Raw genomic sequence first — 23,609 nt, forward strand, 5'->3', positions numbered from 1 at the left:
GTAGGGGTCGCACCTCTTTGCATGGACGAGTGCCTAGTATGGTCATGGGGCAGTACTATGGGTTTGAGCCCGCTCGTAGGGGTCGCGCCTCTTTGCATGGACGAGCGCCTTGTTTTCCGGCACAACGTCCGCGCGTAACCCGCGGGACGGAATTATTATTTTAGCTCGTAGTGGCAGCGCCACTTTGCATGGACGAGCACATGTTCCTGAAACGTCCGCGCGTAACCCGCGGGACGGTATTACTTATTTTAGCTCGTAGTGGCAGCGCCACTTTGCATAGACGAGCACAGTTCCCAGAAATGTTCGCGCGTAACCCGCGGAACGATTTTATCAGAATATGTTGATATAACTATGTTTTACCAAGCTCGTGTTTTAATGATGCTATCAGAATTGTGTTTCAGAATGATTTGTATCAAGATTATGATGCAATACGATTTATCAAGTTACTAAGACTTGTGAACTCACTCAGTTTATACTGATTCAAATGTTTTTACGTGTCTTTCAGGAGATAACTAGGTAGCGCATGGAGTCACACTTAGAGCACCTCACGCTGAACATCTAAACTAGCTTTTTGGAAGATTTTAGTTCTATCCCTTCGATGCGCGTGGTTGTTCCCGCCGCGCATGGGGATATGGCGTGGAAATCTTCAACAATTTTTATACTTGAATGTTTTTATGTAAATTTTAAACAATGTAATGTATTTGTATTAAACTTTTCATGCGCGATGAAAATCTTACTTTGAATGTTTGCAATGGCCCGTGCTTAAGTATCAATTCCCACTCGCGCGCGCCCGGCTGTTTCCGCCGCTCAGGGCCGGGTGTGACAGATTGGTATCAGAGCACTGGTTATAGCGAACTAGGAAAAGAAGTTTTAACCTAGACTATAACCGTTGGGGAATCGCATGAAATATTTTTCAAAGAAAATATTTTCAAAAGAAACTATACACACACTTAGGAACACGGGACACACTGTCTAGTAAATAATGATAACATTATGTGCTCAGAGTACATGCGCTAAGTCTGATATATTTTCATTCTCTTTTAAAGCGAGAATGCCTCCAACTAAAGCCAAAGGAATTACCATGACACCCGAGGAACTCGCGGAAATAATCGCGCAAGCGATCGCAACACATGAGGCCAGCAAGGCCGAATCTAGTCAGGGTCGTCAGAATGAGACCCCAGAACCCGAATCAGGAGCCTTGGACAAAGGATGCTCCTATAAGACATTCATGGCCTGTAAGCCTTGGCCATTCAAGGGAACCGAAGGGGCCATTGGGCTCTACAACTGGATTGACAAGATGGAGACAGTTCTCTCCATTAGCGGATGTAGTGAGAACCAGAAGGTCCTTTACGCGACCTGCATGTTCCAAGAGGCAGCTTCGTCTTGGTGGAAGCTTCAAACGAAAACATTGGGGCGAGAAGTTGCTCTCCACAAGACCTGGGAGGAACTGAAGGAGATGATGATGAGAAAGTTCTGCTCTCGCGCAGAAATCCAGAGTCTACAACAGGAATTCTGGAACCACACAATGGTAGGAACGGATATCGACGCCTACAACAACCGGTTCAACGAACTTTGCCAGTTGGTGCCAGACATGGCAAACACGGAGGAAAAGAAGATCGAGAGGTATATTTTTGGGTTACCTCCTGTTGTTAGGGTTCCGCTCAACGCCGCAGCGCCTCCAACCTTTGATGAGGCGGTAGCGCGGGCCATCACCCTTACAAGGGATACGATCCGTGCAGGTATGTTGACTACGCGCGGAATCGAGCAGCGAACCTCTGATCCCAAGAGGAAATGGAACTCTCACCACCGAGGGTCCGACTCCAAGCAGCCACCGTTCAAGAAGCAGGAAAGCGCAAGGGTTTACGCGATTCAGGCCGCGGAGCCACCACGAAAAGGATACAGCGGGCCTCGCCCATGGTGCAACAAATGCAAGTATCACCACGAGGGTGAATGCGCAAGAATCGAATGTGCCAAATGTGGCAGACCAGGGCACAAGACGATGAATTGCCGTGTCAGAGAAGCTGGAGCAAGCGACAACTGCTACGCATGCGGGAAGCCAGGGCATTTTAGTCGGGATTGCCCGCAAAAGGGGAACCAAGCTCGCGGGAGAGCTTTTGTGATCGGCGCAGGCGAAGCTAAAGAAGAGCCGAATGTGGTAACCGGTACGTTTTTGCTTAACGGACATTTTGCATCTGTCTTATTTGATACTGGCGCTGACCTAAGTTTTATATCCGCTGAGTTTAAAGACTCCCTAGGCCTAGCAACCAGTAGACTAGACACGCCTTATACTATAGAACTAGCCAATGGTAGGCAGTTATGCGCGAACGAAAGAACTGAACAATGTGTTATAGTCATGGGAGGTCACGGGTTCAATATTAACTTGTTGCCAATAGACTTGGGAAGTTTTGACATTGTGGTAGGTATGGATTGGTTAGTCGAGAACCGCGCGGAAGTTATTTGCCATGAGAAGCAGGTTCGGATCCCACTGTTGAACGGAGAAACCTTGGTAATTCAAGGGGAAAGAAGGGGAGTTGCGACGAAACTGATTTCGTGCCTAAAGGCGCGAAAGTGCCTAAGGAAAGGGTGCTACGCCTTCCTGGCGCATGTCGTAGAGAAGAAAGGAGATGAGCGAAGAATTGAAGACTTACCAGTAGTGCGCGAATTTCCAGAAGTTTTTCCTGAAGATTTGCCCGGATTACCGCCGCCGCGACAAGTCGAGTTTCGTATTGATTTAGTCCCAGGAGCTGCGCCAGTAGCTCGAGCGCCTTATCGACTAGCTCCATCTGAGATGCAAGAGCTATCCAATCAGTTACAGGAACTATTGGATAAGGGTTTCATACGCCCAAGCTTTTCACCTTGGGGAGCTCCAGTACTGTTTGTTAAGAAGAAGGATGGTTCGTTCAGAATGTGTATTGACTACAGGGAGCTGAACAAGCTGACAGTCAAGAATCGGTACCCCTTACCGAGGATTGACGACTTATTTGACCAGTTGCAGGGATCCAGTTATTATTCGAAGATAGATCTACGGTCAGGATACCACCAACTTAGGGTCCATGAGGAAGATGTGCCGAAAACAGCCTTCCGAACTAGATACGGCCATTATGAGTTCTTAGTAATGCCTTTCGGGCTAACTAATGCGCCGGCTGTGTTCATGGATCTGATGAACCGCGTGTGCAAACCATACTTGGACAAGTTTGTGATTGTGTTTATAGATGATATTCTGATTTACTCACGGACCAAGGCCGAGCATGAGCAACACCTGAGATTGATTTTGGAATTGATGAGGAAAGAAAAGTTGTATGCGAAGTTTTCCAAGTGCGAGTTTTGGCTTAGAGAAGTTCACTTTCTCGGTCACGTTGTAAACGAGAAAGGAATTCACGTTGATCCTTCCAAAGTCAAGGCCATCGAAAACTGGGAAGCGCCAAAAACCCCAACTGAGGCGAGGCAATTCCTAGGACTAGCTGGCTACTATCGACGCTTCATTGAGAACTTCTCCAAGATAGCTCTACCCCTGACCGCGCTAACTCAGAAAGACAAGAAGTTTGTTTGGGGCGAAAATCAGGAAACAGCATTTCAAATGTTGAAACAGAAATTATGTAGTGCGCCAATTTTGTCTTTGCCCGAGGGGATGGATGACATTGTTGTTTACTGCGACGCTTCACATCAGGGACTTGGATGTGTCCTTATGCAACGAGACAAAGTCATAGCGTATGCCTCACGCCAACTCAAGACCAATGAAAAGAACTACACAACGCATGATTTAGAACTTGGAGCGGTTGTCTTCGCGCTAAAGATTTGGCGCCATTACCTCTATGGTACAAAGTGTATAATCTTTACGGATCACAAGAGCCTTCAACATATATTTGATCAAAAGGATTTAAACACGAGGCAACGAAGATGGGTGGAGTTGTTGAACGATTATGATTGTGAAATTAAGTACCACCCTGGAAAGGCGAATGTGGTAGCAGACGCGCTAAGTAGGAAGGAGCGAATAAAAACGCTACGAGTTAAGGCTCTAAGGTTGACCATTCACGCAGATATCTCTACCCGCATCCGAGACGCTCAGCAAGAAGCCTTGAAACCAGAGTTTGTCAAAAACGAATGCCTTGGGGGTATGGTTAAGAATTTGGAACTTAAAGAGAACGGCAATCTATATTTCGCTAACCGCATATGGGTCCCTCTCAAGGGAGGATTGCGCGAGCAGGTATTGAACGAAGCTCACAAGACGCGGTATTCCGTACATCCTGGCGCAGACAAGATGTACCAAGATGTTAAAACGCTGTATTGGTGGCCCCAATCTTAAAGGCGCCATCGCGACGTATGTCAGTAAGTGCCTGACGTGTTCGAAGGTGAAGGCTGAATACCAGAAACCATCAGGGTTGCTTCAGCAGCCAGAAATTCCCATGTGGAAGTGGGAACAAATCTCTATGGACTTCATCACCAAACTGCCAAGGACACCTGGGGGTTATGACACAATATGGGTTATTGTGGATCGGCTAACTAAGACAGCGCACTTCCTGCCGATCAAGGAAACCGATAAGATGGAAAAGTTAGCCCGACTGTATATTCGAGAAGTAGTTTCAAAACATGGAGTCCCAGTGTCCATCATTTCTGATAGAGATAGTCGGTTCACATCAAGGTTTTGGAGATCGTTACAAGGGGCTTTAGGTACTCGTCTTGACATGAGTACGGCATATCATCCTCAAACGGATGGGCAAAGCGAGGCGAACAATCCAGACATTGGAAGATATGCTACGCGCGTGCGCAATCGATTTCGAAGGTAGCTGGGATACTCATCTCCCATTGGTTGAATTTTCTTACAACAACAGTTATCACACAAGCATTAAGGCTGCGCCGTTCGAAGCTTTGTATGGGCGCAAGTGTAGATCCCCACTGTGCTGGGCTGAAGTAGGTGACAAGCAAATGACTAGTCCAGAATTGATCCAAGAAACAACAGACAAGATTTTTCAGATAAGGGATCGCCTTAAGACAGCGCGCGACAGACAGAAGAGCTACGCAGATGTGCGAAGGAAACCATTGGAATTTCAAGTAGGGGATAAAGTACTTTTGAAAGTCTCTCCATGGAAAGGAGTCCCCCGTTTCGGCAAGCGAGGAAAGTTGAATCCGCGCTTCATTGGACCATTCGAGATCCTGGAAAGGATCGGTCCGGTTGCTTATAAACTCCGTTTACCCGCCGAACTCAGTGGAGTTCATGATACGTTTCATGTGTCCAACCTCAAAAAGTGCTTATCTGACGAAACGTTGATTTTGCCGATGGAAGAGATTCACATCGACAAACAGCTGCACTTCATAGAAGAACCTATAGCAGTAACCGATTGGAAAGAACAAAAGTTACGCAGGAGCAAAATCAAGTTAGTAAAGGTTCAATGGAACTCGAGGCGTGGGCCTGAATTCACTTGGGAAAGAGAAGACCAAATGCGCAAGAAATACCCACACCTCTTTCAGAACATGGCTTCTGCCAGCAACGTCTCCTAAATTTCGGGACGAAATTCGTTTAACGAGGGGAGAATGTGACACCCGGTAAATTCCCAATCCCTTAAACTAAGTAATCAACCTAATAATTAGGTGATTGTAAATATTAAGCGCACCATGTTAGTCAGCGCGTGCATTTGTTATGTGCGCCCTGCGCGAGCGCGCCATGTTAGTCAGCGCGTGCATTTGTTATGTGCGCCCTGCGCTAGGCGCGCCATGTTAGTCAGCGCGTGCATTTGTTATGTGCAACCTGCGCGAGCGCACCATGTTAAGAACCAGCGTGAGCATATGTTATATGCGCCATGCGCGAATGTTTTGGCTTTATGTTTTCATGTAACTTAAACGTTATGTTGTCTATGGGTTGACCATCCCGCATGATGCTAAGGCGGGTGCATCCTACATCGTTTATGCGCGTGCGGAAGGGAACTAACCTCCCCGCATGGCGGGAACATTGAGAGCTAGTTTGTCTGAAGCTCCAAGATGGAATTGACTTCAACATGACTGATCACTATGTTGAAATACCAAGACCACCTGGAGAATCTACAAATGAAACTCAATATCCCCAACTGCGAGAAGGTTACGCACCTACCCGCAGCAAAGAAATGTCCTTCACGCAGAAAGCTATGCGCACAAAGTGATGCGCACAGAACACTGTCTATTCTCCAGACATAAGGAGATTACTCCCGCCCAAAAGGAAACAGTAGCGTGTTTCAGAGATTTTCCACTTTTTACTGTACACTGACAAAAGTACCTGAAAAAGCACACTGTAACATGAAAAATCAACTGTCAGCCACCCTATTCTCACCAACCCCAGACCTGCATGTCCTGTCCAAATCAAATCAAGATCTTTTGTCTACTCCTCCACTTTTAAGTAAACAATAAACAATAATAATTTCCATACTTTATCATCATTACACCTAGATATGAAAAGATTTCAATCCCCTAAAGCAAGGGATTGTGTTCCCTTGAGTTTGCCTATAAATATGTAACCTAAATTATCACTCAAAACACACTCCAAAGAACTGCAAACTTGCACTAATCATCTCCCGAGCATCCGTTATTTTCGATTCCGTTCCAGTTACTAGGTAAGCCGAGGTTATAACCTTGAGATCTACTTTCCAACCCTTATATTCTCCTATTTCTTGATCTTAATATATATACTTCTTGTTATTTAATCGTATTCTAGACCTTCAATTCCGAGGCCAACACCAAGAAAACCCGAATCTCGATTAATCCCTTAACAAGAACCACAGGTGAGTCTCACAGCCCCTATTTTCACTGTTTTCACTATCTTTAAACTGTTTTCGGGGCGAGGGACACGTACTTAAATAATGTTTTATCATGGTATACTTACAAGCTATGCAAGCGATTATGTGTTTAAGTTATGTTTCATGATGAGTAATGCAAACGGTTATCTAAGGTTTTCGATGTATGTGCGCTAGAACTCGAGTAAGTGATCACTTTACCATTGGAACTCTAAGGGTAGGGACTGCTGGTTTGATCCACCCACTCGTAGGGGTCGCACCTCTTTGCATGGACGAGTGCCTAGTATGGTCATGGGGGCAGTACTATGGGTTTGAGCCCGCTCGTAGGGGTCGCGCCTCTTTGCATGGACGAGCGCCTTGTTTTCCGGCACAACGTCCGCGCGTAACCCGCGGGACGGAATTATTATTTTAGCTCGTAGTGGCAGCGCCACTTTGCATGGACGAGCACATGTTCCTGAAACGTTTCGCGCGTAACCCGCGGGACGGTATTACTTATTTTAGCTCGTAGTGGCAGCGCCACTTTGCATAGACGAGCACAGTTCCCAGTAATGTTCGCGCGTAACCCGCGGAACGATTTTATCAGAATATGTTGATAGAACTATGTTTTACCAAGCTTGTGTTTTAATGATGCTATCAGAATTGTGTTTCAGAATGATTTGTATCAAGATTATGATGCAATACGATTTATCAAGTTACTAAGACTTGTGAACTCACTCAGTTTATACTGATTCAAATGTTTTTACGTGTCTTTCAGGAGATAACTAGGTAGCGCATGGAGTCACACTTAGAGCACCTCACGCTGAACATCTAAACTAGCTTTTTGGAAGATTTTAGTTCTATCCCTTCGATGCGCGTGGTTGTTCCCGCCGCGCATGGGGATATGGCGTGGAAATCTTCAACAATTTTTATACTTGAATGTTTTTATGTAAATTTTAAACAATGTAATGTATTTGTATTAAACTTTTCATGCGCGATGAAAATCTTACTTTGAATGTTTGCAATGGCCCGTGCTTAAGTATCAATTCCCACTCGCGTGCGCCCGGCTGTTTCCGCCGCTCAGGGGCCGGGTGTGACAACTAAGCTGTATAAATAATCGCCTCAATAACCCCTCTCTTATTTTTTATAAATATAAGCGAATCTAACCACAAGATTATCGAATGAAGAGAACGGATAACCGAAAACGAAATATCCAACTAACTACGAATACAACTCCTTATCCTATTTGCAAGAGTATATACAACAACATATGATTCGAAGATTCAACCGTAGCTGAACAAATCGGACAAACAATATGTTGAATGTCAAAGCCCCTCTTACTTAAGTTTAGTCTTGTCGGAAGACGATCCAAAAGAAGTCTCCAGACATGAATATTAACCTTCCTCGGGATAAGTCTATGCCATCTAGTAACATGACTCCCATCCGGAAGATCTTTAATATCAGTGTGTTTTCTAATAGACTTAACCGAAAAATCATCTGCTAGATCCAACTACCACACCCATTTATCATTTGAATCTCCCAAACAAACATCGGCTATAACTAACTGAAGGCCGATAAACTGATTATATTCTGAACCTCCCATCGGTATTTTTCTCCAACCCCAAACCGTCCCCGAAGTAGTGATCTGGTCACAAATCACACAATCGTTTTGGGTGTCCAAATTAAACAATCTAGGATACCGATAAAAAATGGAACGTCACCCGGCCAAACCTCATTCCAAAAAGATGTTTTCTTCCCATTTCCCACTTTATTTTTAATAGAGTTAATAGGAATCAATTCTCTTCATTTAATTCCTACATGCTTATAACAATTTTATCCCAAATCCCATTTAAACTTTTAAAGAAGTAGACATACCCGAATTATCAAGGTTCTTTCCATATAAGTTTTGTAAAACTTGAACCCACAGAGAATTTTGACTATTAACAAACCTCCATCGCCACTTGAAGAAGCGTCCTATTTAGATTCCACAAACTTCAATGTCGAATCCACATTTAGATTTATCTGCAAGAACAATGTCCCATTTTACCCAAGGATTTTTTCGATTCATCTCATCCCCTCCCCCCCAAAAAAAATCTCGCTCTCATGCCTTCAATCTTTTTGTTAACCGTCTTTGGAATCTTAAAAAGAGATAAATAATAAATGCCAATAGAACCAAGGACGTAATAAAAACTGACCCCCCCCCCCCCCATATGGACAAAAGATTTGCTTTCCATTTAGAAAGCCTTTTATCAAATTTTTTCAAAATAGGCTTCCAACCATTAGAATTCGACATGCTTGCTCCAACTAGGATACCTAAGTAAATAAATGGGGATTTTCCAGCTTTGCATCCAACTATATCATCAAATTGCTTCACATCTCCATGAACTAACATTAACCCCGAATAAACTAGACTTATACATGTTAAGCTTTAAACCCGAAACGAAAAAAAAAACCAAAAAACAATTAAGGCGAAGACTATAAAAATGCAAATTATCAACCGACCATTCCCCCAACATAATCACATCATTGGCATAAACTAAATGAGATAAAGAAAAGTTATCTCTACCAATTCGCACCCCACAATATAGTCCCACGTTTTTAATATATTCTATAGCAACATGAAGCCCCTCCAAAACAATAATAAAGAGGAAATTAGATAAAGGGGTCTCCTTGCCAAAGGCCCCTTTCTAGTTGTCAACCGAGAATGACTTCCGTATATCAAAACAAATGATAATTTAGTCAATAATAATTCATATCCTAATTAACTAATAAAACTTTTACTCTTCCATTTTTATTAATAGCAATTCCAAAAAACGTAAGATTAAAATCTAAATAAATGAATAGAAATAGTATACTAATTATTTGAATTTGGTCTGAAATATTCGAGCTCTTCTTGTTCAAAAAATAATAAAATAAATTAAACTTGTAGACCAAAATCTGAACTTATGTCCGTGGCTAATTAAAAAACAGTTGATTGAGCTGGTTTTGTCAAATCCAGTTTGAACTTTAACCCCACCAACCTCTTTGTTTTAAAAGCAGTGTACCCACTACTCTAAACACATTACTTCATTGGGGCTTTAAAATTTTGAATCCTCTTTATGACACACATTTGAACCTCTTTGACTCATGTCTCAACAACAAACCAGTGCCATGAATCTAATCTTGCTTTGGGTTTTATCAGCTGCTTACATTTCAACAACCCTTTTCAGCACTTGTTCTTTTGCTCTCACTCAAGATGGTAACATTCTTGTTCCTATTCCAAACAAAAAGATTGTTTTTTTGACACTTTTTTTGTATTAATAATCTTGAATCTTTATTGTTTCTTTTAGGGTTAACTTTGCTGGAGCTGAAACAAAGTTTGAATGACACCAAGAATGTTTTGAGCAATTGGGTGGATAATGTTGAAACCCCATGTCAATGGACTGGTATCACTTGCTACCCAAGTGACCAAAGAGTTTTAGCAATGTAAATCTATGACTTCTTGTTTCAAGTTTTTAACCTTTTTACTGCATATTTCAAGAAATGTTAAAAAGGAACAAAAACCCTAATTTCAAGAAAATTTGTTTTTGCTAAAAGTTGTAACCTTTGATTAAATTTGGGGATTTTACAGAAACTTGCCATACATGGAGCTTGAAGGGTTTATATCTCCAAGCATTGGTAAACTCAGTAGATTACAGAGACTGTAAGTGTATTTTAACTATTTTTGCATCTTTATTAGTTGTAATATGTGCAAATTTTGTGGTTGTACTTTGTTTTCTATAATATGGTGTTCTTGTTTATTATCAGGGCACTTCACCAAAATAGATTACACGGTATCATACCTAATGATATAAGTAAATGTGTTGAACTCAGAGCTGTGTAAGTCAAACTGTGAATTTGGTATCTTCTTTGTTTAGCAATGTGCAATATTAAATATTGTACATTTTACTGATATGCAATGTGCTGGATCTTGTGTAGGTACTTGAGGGCTAATTTTCTTCAAGGTGGCATACCTTCAAATATGGGAAACCTTTCTCTTCTTAGTATACTGTAAGTTAGTTTCATTTTTTTTAGATTGTGCATTCTTTTCATAATCGAAGTAACATATTGCTGACCGAAATTTAAGAATTATATAAGTGGAAAATTCATTTATGTATAAATGTGGTTCACCTACTAGGGTTTTGTCCATATGCAGTGACAAGTGATTTAGCAGAAGTCAAATAATGTGTTTTATGCTATATCATATATGTTATACTTTTACCCATGACTTAAACTGAAGAATGTTAATTAAAACTTGGTTCTTGTTTAATTTGTATCCATTATTTCTCTCATTATTCAGGGATTTGTCAAGCAATACTTTGAGGGGAGCAATACCTTCATCTCTTGGTCATCTCATTCGTCTTCAATCCTTGTAAGTTACTTAGTTAGTTTGATAATCATGTTGCTTTAAATTTGAAAAATAAATTGATAATCACATTTACTTTCAGGAACTTATCTGCAAATTTTTTTTTCGGGTGAAATTCCAAATTTTGGAGCACTAACAAAGTTTGGAAACAACTCGTAAGTTACCAACTTTATATAACTTTAAAATACTACGTAGATGCATTTAGTCTTAAGTTGTCATCAAGCATGTTATTTACTTATTTTGTATTCTTGCATTTGATTTTCTTGAATTATTCATAGCTTATTCACCTTTTCCAAAAATACTAATTTGAAATACGGGTCACTACACGTAGGTTTATTGGTAATTTAGAACTTTGTGGCCAGCAAATACACAAACCGTGCAAAACGTCATTGGGATTTCCTGCTGTCTTACCGCATGCAGAAAGTGATGAAGCAGCAGGCAAGTTGTTAATATGAAAAACGACTTTTTGTTCATTAAAAATACAAAAATTACTTGTGGGCAGAATCAGTCTTAACCGTTTATGATGTATTTTAACTGTTACAGTGCCTAAAAGTTCGTCTCATTCAGTAAAAGGAGTATTTATCGGTGTTGTGGTCGCGTTGTGTGTAGCACTTGTGTCCTTTGTATCGTTGTTGGTTTGGTTGCTTACAAAGAAATCACGGGCTGCAAAACGATACGTGGTTGTCAAGAAACAATTTCATCAAGAAACGAGTAAGGAAAGAGAAAAAAAAGCTCACATTTTTAAGTGTTTTAGTAAAGTTTATTAATTTCTTAACTGATTTTATGACTTTATAGGTACACAACTTATAACATTCCACGGTGACCTTCCTTACCCTTCGAGTGAGATTATCGAGAAGCTCGAGTCTCTTAATGATGAACATATGGTTGGTTCGGGTGGGTTTGGGGACTGTGTACCGAATGGCCATGAATGATTGTGCCACGTTTGCTGTTAAAAGAGTTGACCGAAGACGAGAAAGTCAAGATCTAGCATTTTGAACGGGAATTGGAAATATTGGGCAGTGTTAAACATATTAATCTTGTTAATCTTCGAGGGTATTGTCGGTTTCCTGATTCAAAGCTTCTTATCTATGACTATGTGGCCAATGGTAGTCTTGAAAATTTCTTACATGGTAAGCTTCATACTTTGACTTAGGGTGTCTATGAAACTGAAAAACCGAACCAAAATAAAACCGATAGTTTCGTTTTTATATTTTCGTGAAAAGCGAATTTTTGGTTCGGTTTTGCATGTAACTAAAATGAAAAAACCAAACCGATTTATGGATATTTGTTTTTAATTATGAATGCCAAGTAATTTGTAAGAGTTTAGTAAATAGTGTAAACCAAATATTTTAGGTCCAAATGTATAATAATAAATTAATTATTAATCTACAAAAAGATTTAGACCCATATTCATTATTTTGGTTTTTTTTTTGCCACCCAAAGTTTTAAAGTCCAAATGGTAAATTGAAAACAAAAAATCTTAAACCGAACGGTTTCCAAAAATCGGTTTTTGGTTCGGTTTGAGCCAGGACCGACCCAGACCGTCTACTTTATATGTGTTTAGTGTTTAAATGTTTTTATAAATTTGTGATTTTAGAATGCCAGGACGGAGATCAAACGTTGAGTTGGACTGCTCGTTTGAAAGTAGCTTACGATTCAGCTCGTGGATTGGCTTATCTGCACCATGATTGTAGTCCGAAAATACTTCACCAGAATATAAAATCGAGCAATATTCTTCTAGATGATAATCTCGAGCCTCGGGTTTCTGATTTTGGTCTTGCTAAGCTTTTGGTAGATGAGGAAGCTCACGTAACCACTGTCGTGGCTGGCACTTTCGCCTATCTTGCACCAGGTTTGTCTCTTTTTTCACTTTCCGCTATCTTGACCAAATCATAAATATTTTCATTTTATGTTAAACAGAGTATCTGCAAAGCGGACGAGCCACTATGAAATCAGATGTTTATAGCTTTGGGGTTTTGTTATTGGAGCTTATAACGGGAAAACGACCAACTGATCCGACTTTTGTGAAACGGGGCCTAAATGTTGTTGGTTGGGTATGTATTTCTAACCTTTTTCATATAAAGGTTGAATATTTGAAAATGCAATAAATAATTTGATTCTGAATTTAATTAAACAGTTGAACACCCTGCGAAAGGAGAATCGTTTGGAAGATGTGGTGGACAATAGGTGCACCGATGCAGACGCAACGACTGTAGAAGCGGTTCTGGAGATTGCAGGGAGGTGCACTGAGGCGAACCCGAATGACAGACCATCAATGCAAGAGGTTTTGCAGTTTATAGAACAAGAGGTGATGTCACCTTGCCCGAGTGACTTCTATGACTCACATTCAGATTATGCTTGATCATAATCAATCCGTTGATTTTCTTGACACTTTCTAAATTAAGTAACTTCCCTGTGGCTGGAGATTGTTTGTATATTAATGTTTTGGGAACTAAAGATTTTGTTCGTTCATCCGCAACCAGAAATGAATGTGAAATGAGTTTTGTAACATCAGCTTCTTTGTGGGGTTATTATTTTTTAAGTTATGTTATGAGTTCTAAGAGCTTTTTTTAAATAAATGTGTGGCTAAAGTTGAGCTGGTGCTTATTCATTGTTCTTAATAGATTCAATATGAAACCCCATATTCAATTGGTTAAGATGTCCCGAAGCTTATATTATAAAAATGGTTGCATCATTTTCAGATGGCATCAATACATAATTTGTTTATGAATAATAGCAACATGAAATTGATAATAGACAAAACTACATGAAACATGTTTTTTGTTAGTCTCAAATTTCATGTTACAACATTAGTGCTTAAAAATCACTCTATCCATCCTTTACTTACTTATTTTGTTTGACTTTTTATCCTTAATAACTAACTCGGTTAGCCTTTTAAGTTTAGTAATGGCTTGCTTGAAATAAGTTTGAAAACGCTCGTCTGTAAATGAGCCGAGCCAGTTAGCACGGTCTGTAAATGAGCCAATCCCGAGCCAAGGTTAGCTCGACTCATGGCTCGCTCGCTTATTATCTAGGCAGTTTATAAATTCTGCACTATGTGCAGGTTCCAAAAGTATTGTTTTTAGTTTTTATATATATATCAATGTGTGTAAAAAGTATCAAATTTAAAAAGTTTTAAAATAACGAGCTGGCTCGAGCTTATGTCGTGCCAATCTCGAGGTCTTTCAGTTGTTAAGATTAGCGATCCTGCTCGACTTGGTTCTAAACGAGCCGAGCTGAAGTTCACCTAGGCTTGGCTTGGCTCATTTATGGCCCAACCAATTTTTCCATGTCCACTGCTACTTCATTGCAACTTAAGAGTGACGACATGACGTTCAGTACAAAACCAATTTTTAGTAGAGAAATGTGGGAGTTGTTTGTGCGTTTGTTTTAACTAGGACGCATGAGGCTGTTATGTAACAGAATAACCAATGTCATAATCTCACAAGCAATTGTTTCAACTTGCTTTTGTGAGTGCCTCTGTTTCTTAATTATTATTCAGGCTGAAGTCAATTATTTAGGACAACTGCAACACCTTAATCTGGTGAAGCTTATCGGTTATTGTTGTGAGGAAGATCACCGTCTTTTGGTGTATGAATACATGGCATCAGGCAGCCTAGAAAAGCATCTTTTTCGCCGTGAGTACCCGACATTTCTAGAAATTCGATTGTTTTAAGGATGTTTGAAGATCTTGTGACATTACTAACATTTCTTGTCCATGTAAAAAGGAATATCTGAAACGTTGACTTGGTCAAGAAGAATGAAGATAGCTTTGCATGCTGCAAAGGGACTTGCTTTTCTACATGATGCAGAAAGGCCCGTTATCTATCGCGACTTCAAAACGTCAAATATTCTACTAGATGTGGTTGGTCTGATAAATTCATACAACAGGTCAACTTTAGGCTTATTTTAACATCGTTACCGTAGTTATGATCTGATTAGGCTCTCTTTGTGATTATCCTATTGTATCTCTATATATAGTTTATCAATATACAAAACATCTTACGATGTTTTCATTTTTTTTATATCCTTATGGAAAAACTAAATTTGCAGGACTTTAATGCAAAATTGTCAGATTTTGGGCTTGCAAAGGATGGGCCAATGGGAGATCAAACTCACGTGTCAACGCGAGTTATGGGAACTTACGGATATGCAGCTCCAGAGTATGTCATGACCGGTTAGTCATGCGATAGAATAAACTTGTTTTATGGTACTCTTTTGGCACTCTACAACGCGCATTATTAGTTTTATAATTTTATATCTATGAACTGCTAGGGCATTTTACAGCTAGAAGTGATATATACGGATTCGGAGTGGTACTTCTTGAAATGTTGATTGGGAGGAAAGCCATGGACAAGAGCAAGCCGAGCCACGAGCACAACCTCGTTGATTGGCTAGACCGATCCTGACCAACGAAAAGAAATGCTTGAAAATTCTGGATCCGAGAATGGATGGCCAATATTTACCCAAGGATGCGATAAAAGTGGCCAATTTGGCTCACAAATGTATTAGCCAAACCCGAAAGGTAGGCCCACTGTGAGTCATATTGTTCAAGTACTTGAATCTCTGTAGACCAACTACGCGAGGCTTGAGATGAACAATGAGAAATGTGCATTTGTTGATGTGGTTAGTGAAGATGTTTTGCGGACGACGTCTCCTTAGTTGTTTTATTTTCTTAGCTAGGAAGCGAAGCTTTTTCACGGATTGTAAATAACTGGGATGTAATGTAAATGGTTGTAACAATATTTTTTTAAAATATTTTAAATATTGAAATGAAATATTGATCAGATGCATCACAGATTGTATACTTTAGGCATGGAACTCTTAAGTCCTCATTTGGTCTTTATAGTGCGCACCCTGGCTCATTAACTTTAAGACTGAATTTAGTTGATGATACGCGTGTGTATTAAAGATCGCTTAAACACGTTTTAAAGATCTTAGAAGTTTTGGTTTCGAAACTTTGAACATAAAAGTTGGAAAAAGTGAGCACGGTTCATGAATCGTTCATGCTCCTCCTTAGACCTGATATATCTTTATTTGGCTTATGTTTGTTTCATAAAGTAATCTTCTTTTTGGTTAAAAATCAACCTGTATTTACTCAAATCTTGAAATTTAGACAAAAAGTTAAAAACAGAAGCACACGTACATATAAATATTATTCCAACCTGATCAATCTTCTTTACTCAAAGAACTTGAGTTGTTATCTTTAGCTGCTGGAGTCAAACCATCTTATAAGACATTGAACATCTTCCAAATATACGGAACATGTGCCCACGCGCGATGGCGGATTATGAACATGAACTTACATAATGATAGCATCAACGACAAGAGACTTGATATGACTAATGAGTTCTTCATCAACATGTGTGAAGAAACACTAACCGGACCCCGGGCAGATTACTGGTAACCTGGGGGTTAGATAGATGTTTCTCACGAGGGGTGAGACCCTGAGAAGATGGTTCTTCTGATAACCTGCAAAACAAACACCGTGAGCTTGTCACTGAGAAGGGGGGGGGGGGTTCCTCCTTGTGACCACCCTCCGGCGTGAGAATCAGACTAGATTGCTCTTTAAATATAAATGTATATTAAGAGATTGCTAGAGCAGATATCAGGTATAATATGATGATATAAGATGATAATATGATAAGATGAGATGGTCATACCATTTGTGGTATTTATAGCCGAAAGTAGGTTTCCAAGGAGGTATGGCCGGCTGCAACAGTGTTCCTGTTCCACCAACAGTATCCTACGCACGTGCCCTGCTGGTAGTTGGTGGGTAGGCAGCGGCTGATAATGACCAGGCCTGCTGTATACCATTCCTTTTCCACCAACTGCCGGCTACGCACGTGGTATGACAGGAGTTGGTGAGTAGGCAGCGGCTAATAGTGACACAGTACAGGAGCATGCTGCTCACCATACTGTTGTCAATAAGCTGTCGTATCTTTAGTCAGATCTTTTTCCCATACCTCGTCAGGTACAGTACAGAAGATCTTCCCGTATCGTACGACTGGCTTATTTGGGCGGGAGTATTCCCCCTCCCGCCCTTGTGCGGGATTGTTCCCGGCTTCGCTCATTCCTTCAGGTGACACTGAGTGATTGAGAGCTAAGTGCCTTGTGCGTGTAGCCTTGCTGCGCGGGTGGCCTGCCTTCCCTGATGGCTTGTATCCGAGGCTGCGGGGACAGGCGGAGTCCTTCACCATCGGGAGGCATTTCCTGCGGGACCAGCTTGCGTACTGCGCGTAAGGACGTAACGTCTCTGAGCATGGTTGGTCCTGCGGATCCAGTTGGTTTCTGCGCAGACGTCCCTCTTCAAGGTGAGTCTTGCGGGTCCACTGGGCTCTGCTGGGACCTACCTCTTCAAGTCCTCCCAGTCCAATGTTCTTCTCATGAGTGTTTAATAAATTGAGGTGAACTTTTGGACTTAAGCAGAGGGTTTGAAAAGGGTTTTTTTTAAGGTTTTCCATGGGGATTCCTCCCGCGGAAGTCCTTGTCACTTGCAGAAATGCCCGAGTTTCCTGCTTGGTCTTTGGGTATGATGCGGGTAGGCTGTAACCTCCTCGCAAGTCAGGAGCGTTGAGTCCCACTTATGTGGATTCTCCATGAGGTTTTGGTAGTTTTGAACATAGTGATCAATTATGTTAAGACCACCAATTCCATCCTGGAGCTTCAAACAACGTAGTTCTCGACGTTCCCCGCTATGCGGGGATGTTATTTCCGTTTCCGCAAGCATTGCCCAGAAGATCCTTCTTGGTTTCAATTCCCAGCGGAGCGCTAGGTATGTGAAGGGTTTTGCCTTAACACTGTACCTGCGCTCGTCTTACGGTTACTTTACTTCCAAGGTATTCCTGGCGTCAATTCCCTGCGGGTGCTAGGTATGTGAAGGGTTTTGCCTTAACACTGTACCCGCACCCGTCTTATAGTTACTTGGTTGCCGAGGTACTTGGCTTCAATTCCCTGCGGGTGCTAGGTATGTGAAGGCTTTTGCCTTAACACTGTACCCGCATCCGTCTTACGGTTACTTGTTCGCCAAGGTTTTCTTGGCTTCAATTCCTGCGGGTGCTAGGTATGTGAAGGGTTTTGCCTTAACACTGTACCCGCATCCGTCTTACGGTTACTTGTTTGCCAAGGTAAGGGGTATTTTCCCGCCTACTTTTTGATTTTGAATTTTGAATTTTGAAATTCGAAGAGTTGGTGGAAAGATAAGAACAGTCCAAAACTCTGAAACGTCGTGCGACGGTTTCTTCTGACTGTGTCAGATCGTGCAGGAAGTTATGGTGACGTGACAGTACATGGTCATTCCAGACGCTTTTTTAGGCGCGTGGGCGCGATTTTTCGGCGCGTGGCCGCGAAATTAATGGTACGCGTCCTGTCAACAGCTGTTGCCAGCTTGCTCGGTGCCACATGTCACGGTTTCATTGCACCTTCAATTTCTCTCTCCTTCGCATTAAATTCACCGCATTAATTGCGATCACTATATAAAGGGGAAGAGGGTCATTTGTAATTCACATCTTCACTTCTTCTCTTTCATCTCTAAGGCGATTTCTGGTGAATACTCTCTTATTCAGTTGAGCATTCCTCCGAAATCGTTTCTTCTTCCTCTGCAATATGTCTTCACATGATACTGAAGCTGTAGTCGATGATAAGAGTACTGCTGGCGAGTGCCAGTGTGCTCTGCCCGGCGATCAGTACAGGTATGTTGTTAGGAAGTTCATGCTCGATCTCTCGAGCCTGAGTTTCCTGAACCCCATCAGACCGTGTACGATGCCCCCAGTGGCAAGATCGGGGTATATGCTGCATTCTTTGTTTATGGGAACCTTAGGTTCCCATTGACAAAGTTTGTGTACCGTGTCCTGGAGAGGCACGGTGTGCATTTGACCGAGTTGCACCCCATGGCGATCGCCAAGATTCGCCACTTCGAGTGGGTGTGCCGGATTTTGGGCATTGAGCCCTATGTGGACCGCCTGATGACCTTCTATACTTGGAGGTGCATTCAGGGGTGGTACACCCTGACAACCCGGATCAAGGGTTTGAAGATTTGCGCGACCGAGCGCAGTCTCCGATCGTGGAAGCGGGAGTTCTTCTACATTTCTGCCCGCAGCCGTCCCCATTGCCATGAAGTTTAAAAATGGCCAAGCAATTCCGAGCCACCACGCCACCAACTACCAGGAGGCGGAATGGTTTGCGAAGATATCCCGGGTCCAATCTCCGGTTTACCGGTTTGCGGAGTCCGGGATGGTGATGCTGGGGATGAGCCGGGTATGGAAGGAGGCGTCTCAGGTATGTTTATCTTTACGTCTTCACGCTTTCCTTTGTACATAGAAAGGGTGTTTGACACTTGTATTTTCTTTGTAGGTTGTGCATCGGGTCTTCTCAGAGACTACTTATGATGATGCCATGAGCGCAGCCCTCAACGCTTCTCATGAGGATGGGGAAAAGGCCGGCTTCCTGCTTGGTCTAGGGTTCGTTGAGAAAGGCGTCCCGCCTTCCAACTTCCCTTTGTTCGATGTGGACACCGAAGCTGCATATGACCAAGCGGTGAACCAATATGCCGCCTTCCCGCATCCGGTGGTGGAGAAGGTGAAGGAAATCGCTGCTGCTGATGATGGACTTGCTATCCTCAAGGCTTTCCTTGAACCGCCACGCTCTTCTGATGGGGCGGGTCCAAGTGGAAGTGGTCCTGAAGCTTGATTCTGAAGATCCCTTCCCGCTGCTAGGATAGACTAGATTTTGTTTTGTAGGCGGGTAGTTACCCAGCCATTGTAATATATCTTTGTGAAATACAAATCTTTTTGCGTATAAGATTGTTATTTCCTTCTCTGGGTTCCTTGCTTTATAAACTTATGACTTGCATACTTAGTTTAAATTAGCAATTTTCCAAGTGTTTAGAATAAGTTAACCTGTTGAACGTGGTTGATAATGGGTTAAAGTATTGCTTCCTCTTTCGTGATTGTGCGGGTAGAACCGTCACTTGCACTTAATAGGATGGCTAAACATTAACTTTCATCTGACCTGCGTGTAGGTTTTCCTCATCTTTTGAGGATAAGTTAACCTTTGAACGTGGTTGATAATAGGTGTGAAGTTTTGCTTCCTCTTTCGTGATTGTGCGGGTAGAACCGTCACTTGCACTTAGTAGGATGGCAAAACTTTACCCTTATCTGACCTGCGTGTAGGTTTTCCTCATCCTTTGAGGATAAGTTAACCTTTGAACGTGGTTGATAATAGGTGTGAAGTTTTGCTTCCTCTTTCGTGATTGTGCGGGTAGAACCGTCACTTGCACTTAGTAGGATGGCAAAACTTTACCCTTATCTGACCTGCGTGTAGGTTTTCCTCATCCTTTGAGGATAAGTTAACCTTTGAACGTGGTTGATAATAGGTGTGAAGTTTTGCTTCCTCTTTCGTGATTGTGCGGGTAGAACCGTCACTTGCACTTAGTAGGATGGCAAAACTTTACCCTTATCTGACCTGCGTGTAGGTTTTCCTCATCCTTTTAAGAATTTTGTTTTGAACCGTTCGACGCGCGGGTGTCGATAGGTTAGTGTTCAGTTTCCTTTCATGATTCATGCGGATAGACCGGCACTTTCATTTAATGGGATAATTGAACTCTTCCCCTTCAACTGACCTGCTTGAAGGTTTTGTCCTGTTATTGGGTTTGTGCGGGTAGGACCGCCTTCCCACGCAACGACTTCACGTAATTATGCGGTGAAAGCCGGCATATTAGTGTTCAGAAAAGTAAAATCATCAGCTTCGATGTTTTAAAGAGAATCATTTTCATTAGAAGTGGCTCTTGGCCTTTTCTTTACAAATTGGAATTGATTTACATGCAAATTGTGTAAATGAGCTCCCTTCCATGTTGGGATGGGAGTGCCATCGAGCCGATACGCACCTGGTTCGGGATCTCGTTCTTTACGCAGCATGTAGTCTCGACATTGAAGCTGGAACTTTTATTCGTGTTTTCCCCAGCTGAGGTTCTACACGCACCCGCCTGCTCAGCCTTTATTGCGCCACGAGGTGCGCGAGCGTCCCATCTCTGACAAATGCTTCGACCATGTCTTTTACGTCTATGCATTCTTCAGTGTTGTGGCCTTTTGTCTTGTGAAAGTCACAGTATTTGCTCCGATCAGCATCATGACGATGTCGGATTATTGGAGGCTTTGGCCACGGGAGCTCTTCAGTAGCGAATATGTCAGTGACGCTTTTGGTGAGTGGCGTCCATCTGGAGTTCCGGTGCGGATGTACATTATCCCTTCCGCCCAATCGATGTTGCAAGCCGGATGAGGTGTCAAAGTTTACCCTTGACTGCCAAATGCCTAGCTTCCGCTTTTTATTTAGTCGGGCGGTGAGGACGTTGTCTTCTCTCATCTTCTGAGTGTAGAGGTTTGTGCTCTGTGGGAGATCTCTACCCAGTTGCTTCTCCGTTTCCGCATAGCGTTTTGCTGCTGTCATGATGGCATCCCATGTGGACGGCATGCCATCTTTACCCGTTAGGGTGCGGATGAGCTCTTGGTCATGCGCGCCCTGGATGAAGGCAGCGCGAACAAGATCTTCGCTAATATTGCCCAAACTTAGCTTCTTTGAGTTGAAGCGAGTGATGAAGTTTGGCAGAGATTCATCTTCTTCTCGTATGCATTTGAGGATTGTCCATTGCTCCTCGGTATACTTCCGTTGCTGACTGAAGTGTTGGCTAAACTTCTGTTGGAAGTCAGCCCAGTCGTAGATGTGGTTGACCGGTAGACGGTCGAACCATGCTCTAGCAGCCCCCACGAGCGTCATTTGGAACATGTAACACCACGTAGGTTCCGTCCAACTACTGACGGTTGCCCCCGCTATGAATCTGTTCAAATGATCATCGGGGTCAGATATACCATCATATGTGCCTATGCTTGACATTTGTTTGGCACTTTTTGGGGCGATTGCTTCCGCAATGTCCCTTGCAAATTTGGACGTTCCCGCATTTGCAACGTTTGGTCTGAATGTTTTGGAGAAGTCTCGTGGACTTCCACCTGTGCTTTTTGGTTTAAAGGCTTGTCCAAAATGCCTTTTCGGTTGGGATTCCGTTTCCTTACGTTTCCCTTTTGCCCTATGGCGAGGGTTCGCGTCGGAGTCGGATTCCTCCGAGTCATCCTCCAAGTATTCGAATTCGTCGGCCTGTTGTACGGAACGCAAGCGTTCGTCCAACTCAGCCTGGAATTCCTTTTGTTGTGCCTCCGCCCATGCCTTAACTTCATCGAGAGTTTGGCGGGGGAGTCTTCGTTTCTCAAACTGGGTATCGGTGGATCCCAGTAGGCGATCATTTACTGCACTTGCCCCAGCTTGAGTAACTGGGGTAGTGTTCGTAAAATTTACTTCACTTGCCCCGGCTTGGATAACCGGGGAAGTGTTTGTAAAAACTGTGTTGCCGGTATTTCCCCCAGTAGCTGGGGTTGTGGTTACCGGAATTTCTCTAACCATCTTTATAGAAGTTTGAAAAACTGGAGAAAAATGTAGTTCTAGCTTTATGCACGGATGGCGCCAATGAAGAAACACTAACCGGACCCCGGGCAGATTACTGGTAACCTGGGGGTTAGATAGATGTTTCCCACGAGGGGTGAGACCCTGAGAAGATGGTTCTTCTGATAACCTGCAAAACAAACACCGTGAGCTTGTCACTGAGAAGGGGGGGGGGGGGTTCCTCCTTGTGACCACCCTCCGGCGTGAGAATCAGACTAGATTGCTCTTTAAATATAAATGTATATTAAGAGATTGCTAGAGCAGATATCAGGTATAATATGATGATATAAGATGATAATATGATAAGATGAGATGGTCATACCATTTGTGGTATTTATAGCCGAAAGTAGGTTTCCAAGGAGGTATGGCCGGCTGCAACAGTGTTCCTGTTCCACCAACAGTATCCTACGCACGTGCCCTGCTGGTAGTTGGTGGGTAGGCAGCGGCTGATAATGACCAGGCCTGCTGTATACCATTCCTTTTCCACCAACTGCCGGCTACGCACGTGGTATGACAGGAGTTGGTGAGTAGGCAGCGGCTAATAGTGACACAGTACAGGAGCATGCTGCTCACCATACTGTTGTCAATAAGCTGTCGTATCTTTAGTCAGATCTTTTTCCCATACCTCGTCAGGTACAGTACAGAAGATCTTCCCGTATCGTACGGACTGGCTTATTTGGGCGGGAGTATTCCCCCTCCCGCCCTTGTGCGGGATTGTTCCCGGCTTCGCTCATTCCTTCAGGTGACACTGAGTGATTGAGAGCTAAGTGCCTTGTGCGTGTAGCCTTGCTGCGCGGGTGGCCTGCCTTCCCTGATGGCTTGTATCCGAGGCTGCGGGGACAGGCGGAGTCCTTCACCATCGGGAGGCATTTCCTGCGGGACCAGCTTGCGTACTGCGCGTAAGGACGTAACGTCTCTGAGCATGGTTGGTCCTGCGGATCCAGTTGGTTTCTGCGCAGACGTCCCTCTTCAAGGTGAGTCTTGCGGGTCCAACTGGGCTCTGC

General features: G+C 42.8%; 1 protein-coding gene and 1 pseudogene across 1 annotated transcript; both read left to right on the forward strand.

Moving 5' to 3' along the window:
- The first annotated feature begins 9,640 nt into the window (after positions 1–9,640).
- LOC143604502 (LRR receptor-like serine/threonine-protein kinase FEI 2) lies at positions 9,641–13,687 on the forward strand (annotated as a pseudogene).
- A 911-nt stretch (positions 13,688–14,598) lies between these two features.
- Positions 14,599–15,731, forward strand: LOC143604503 (putative serine/threonine-protein kinase PBL17). Its single transcript, XM_077080961.1, has 4 exons — positions 14,599–14,756; positions 14,847–14,983; positions 15,172–15,295; positions 15,394–15,731. Exons 1-4 carry the CDS (start codon positions 14,720–14,722, stop codon positions 15,525–15,527), a joined length of 432 nt encoding a protein of 143 aa, XP_076937076.1. The 5' UTR covers positions 14,599–14,719; the 3' UTR covers positions 15,528–15,731.
- Positions 15,732–23,609: the final 7,878 nt, after the last annotated feature.

The sequence above is a fragment of the Bidens hawaiensis genome, unplaced genomic scaffold (assembly GCF_021521415.1).
Source record: "Bidens hawaiensis isolate Kalapana, Puna unplaced genomic scaffold, B.hawaiensis_p1.1 tig00065377_1, whole genome shotgun sequence".
Taxonomy (NCBI): domain Eukaryota; kingdom Viridiplantae; phylum Streptophyta; class Magnoliopsida; order Asterales; family Asteraceae; genus Bidens; species Bidens hawaiensis.

Coding starts and splice junctions, on each gene's coding strand:
- LOC143604503 (XM_077080961.1), top strand. CDS start 14,720: ATGGCATCAGGCAGCCTAGAAAAGCATCTTTTTCGCC. Junction 14,984..15,171: donor CAAATATTCTACTAGATGTG/GTTGGTCTGATA, acceptor CTAAATTTGCAG/GACTTTAATGCAAAATTGTC. Junction 15,296..15,393: donor TCCAGAGTATGTCATGACCG/GTTAGTCATGCG, acceptor ATGAACTGCTAG/GGCATTTTACAGCTAGAAGT.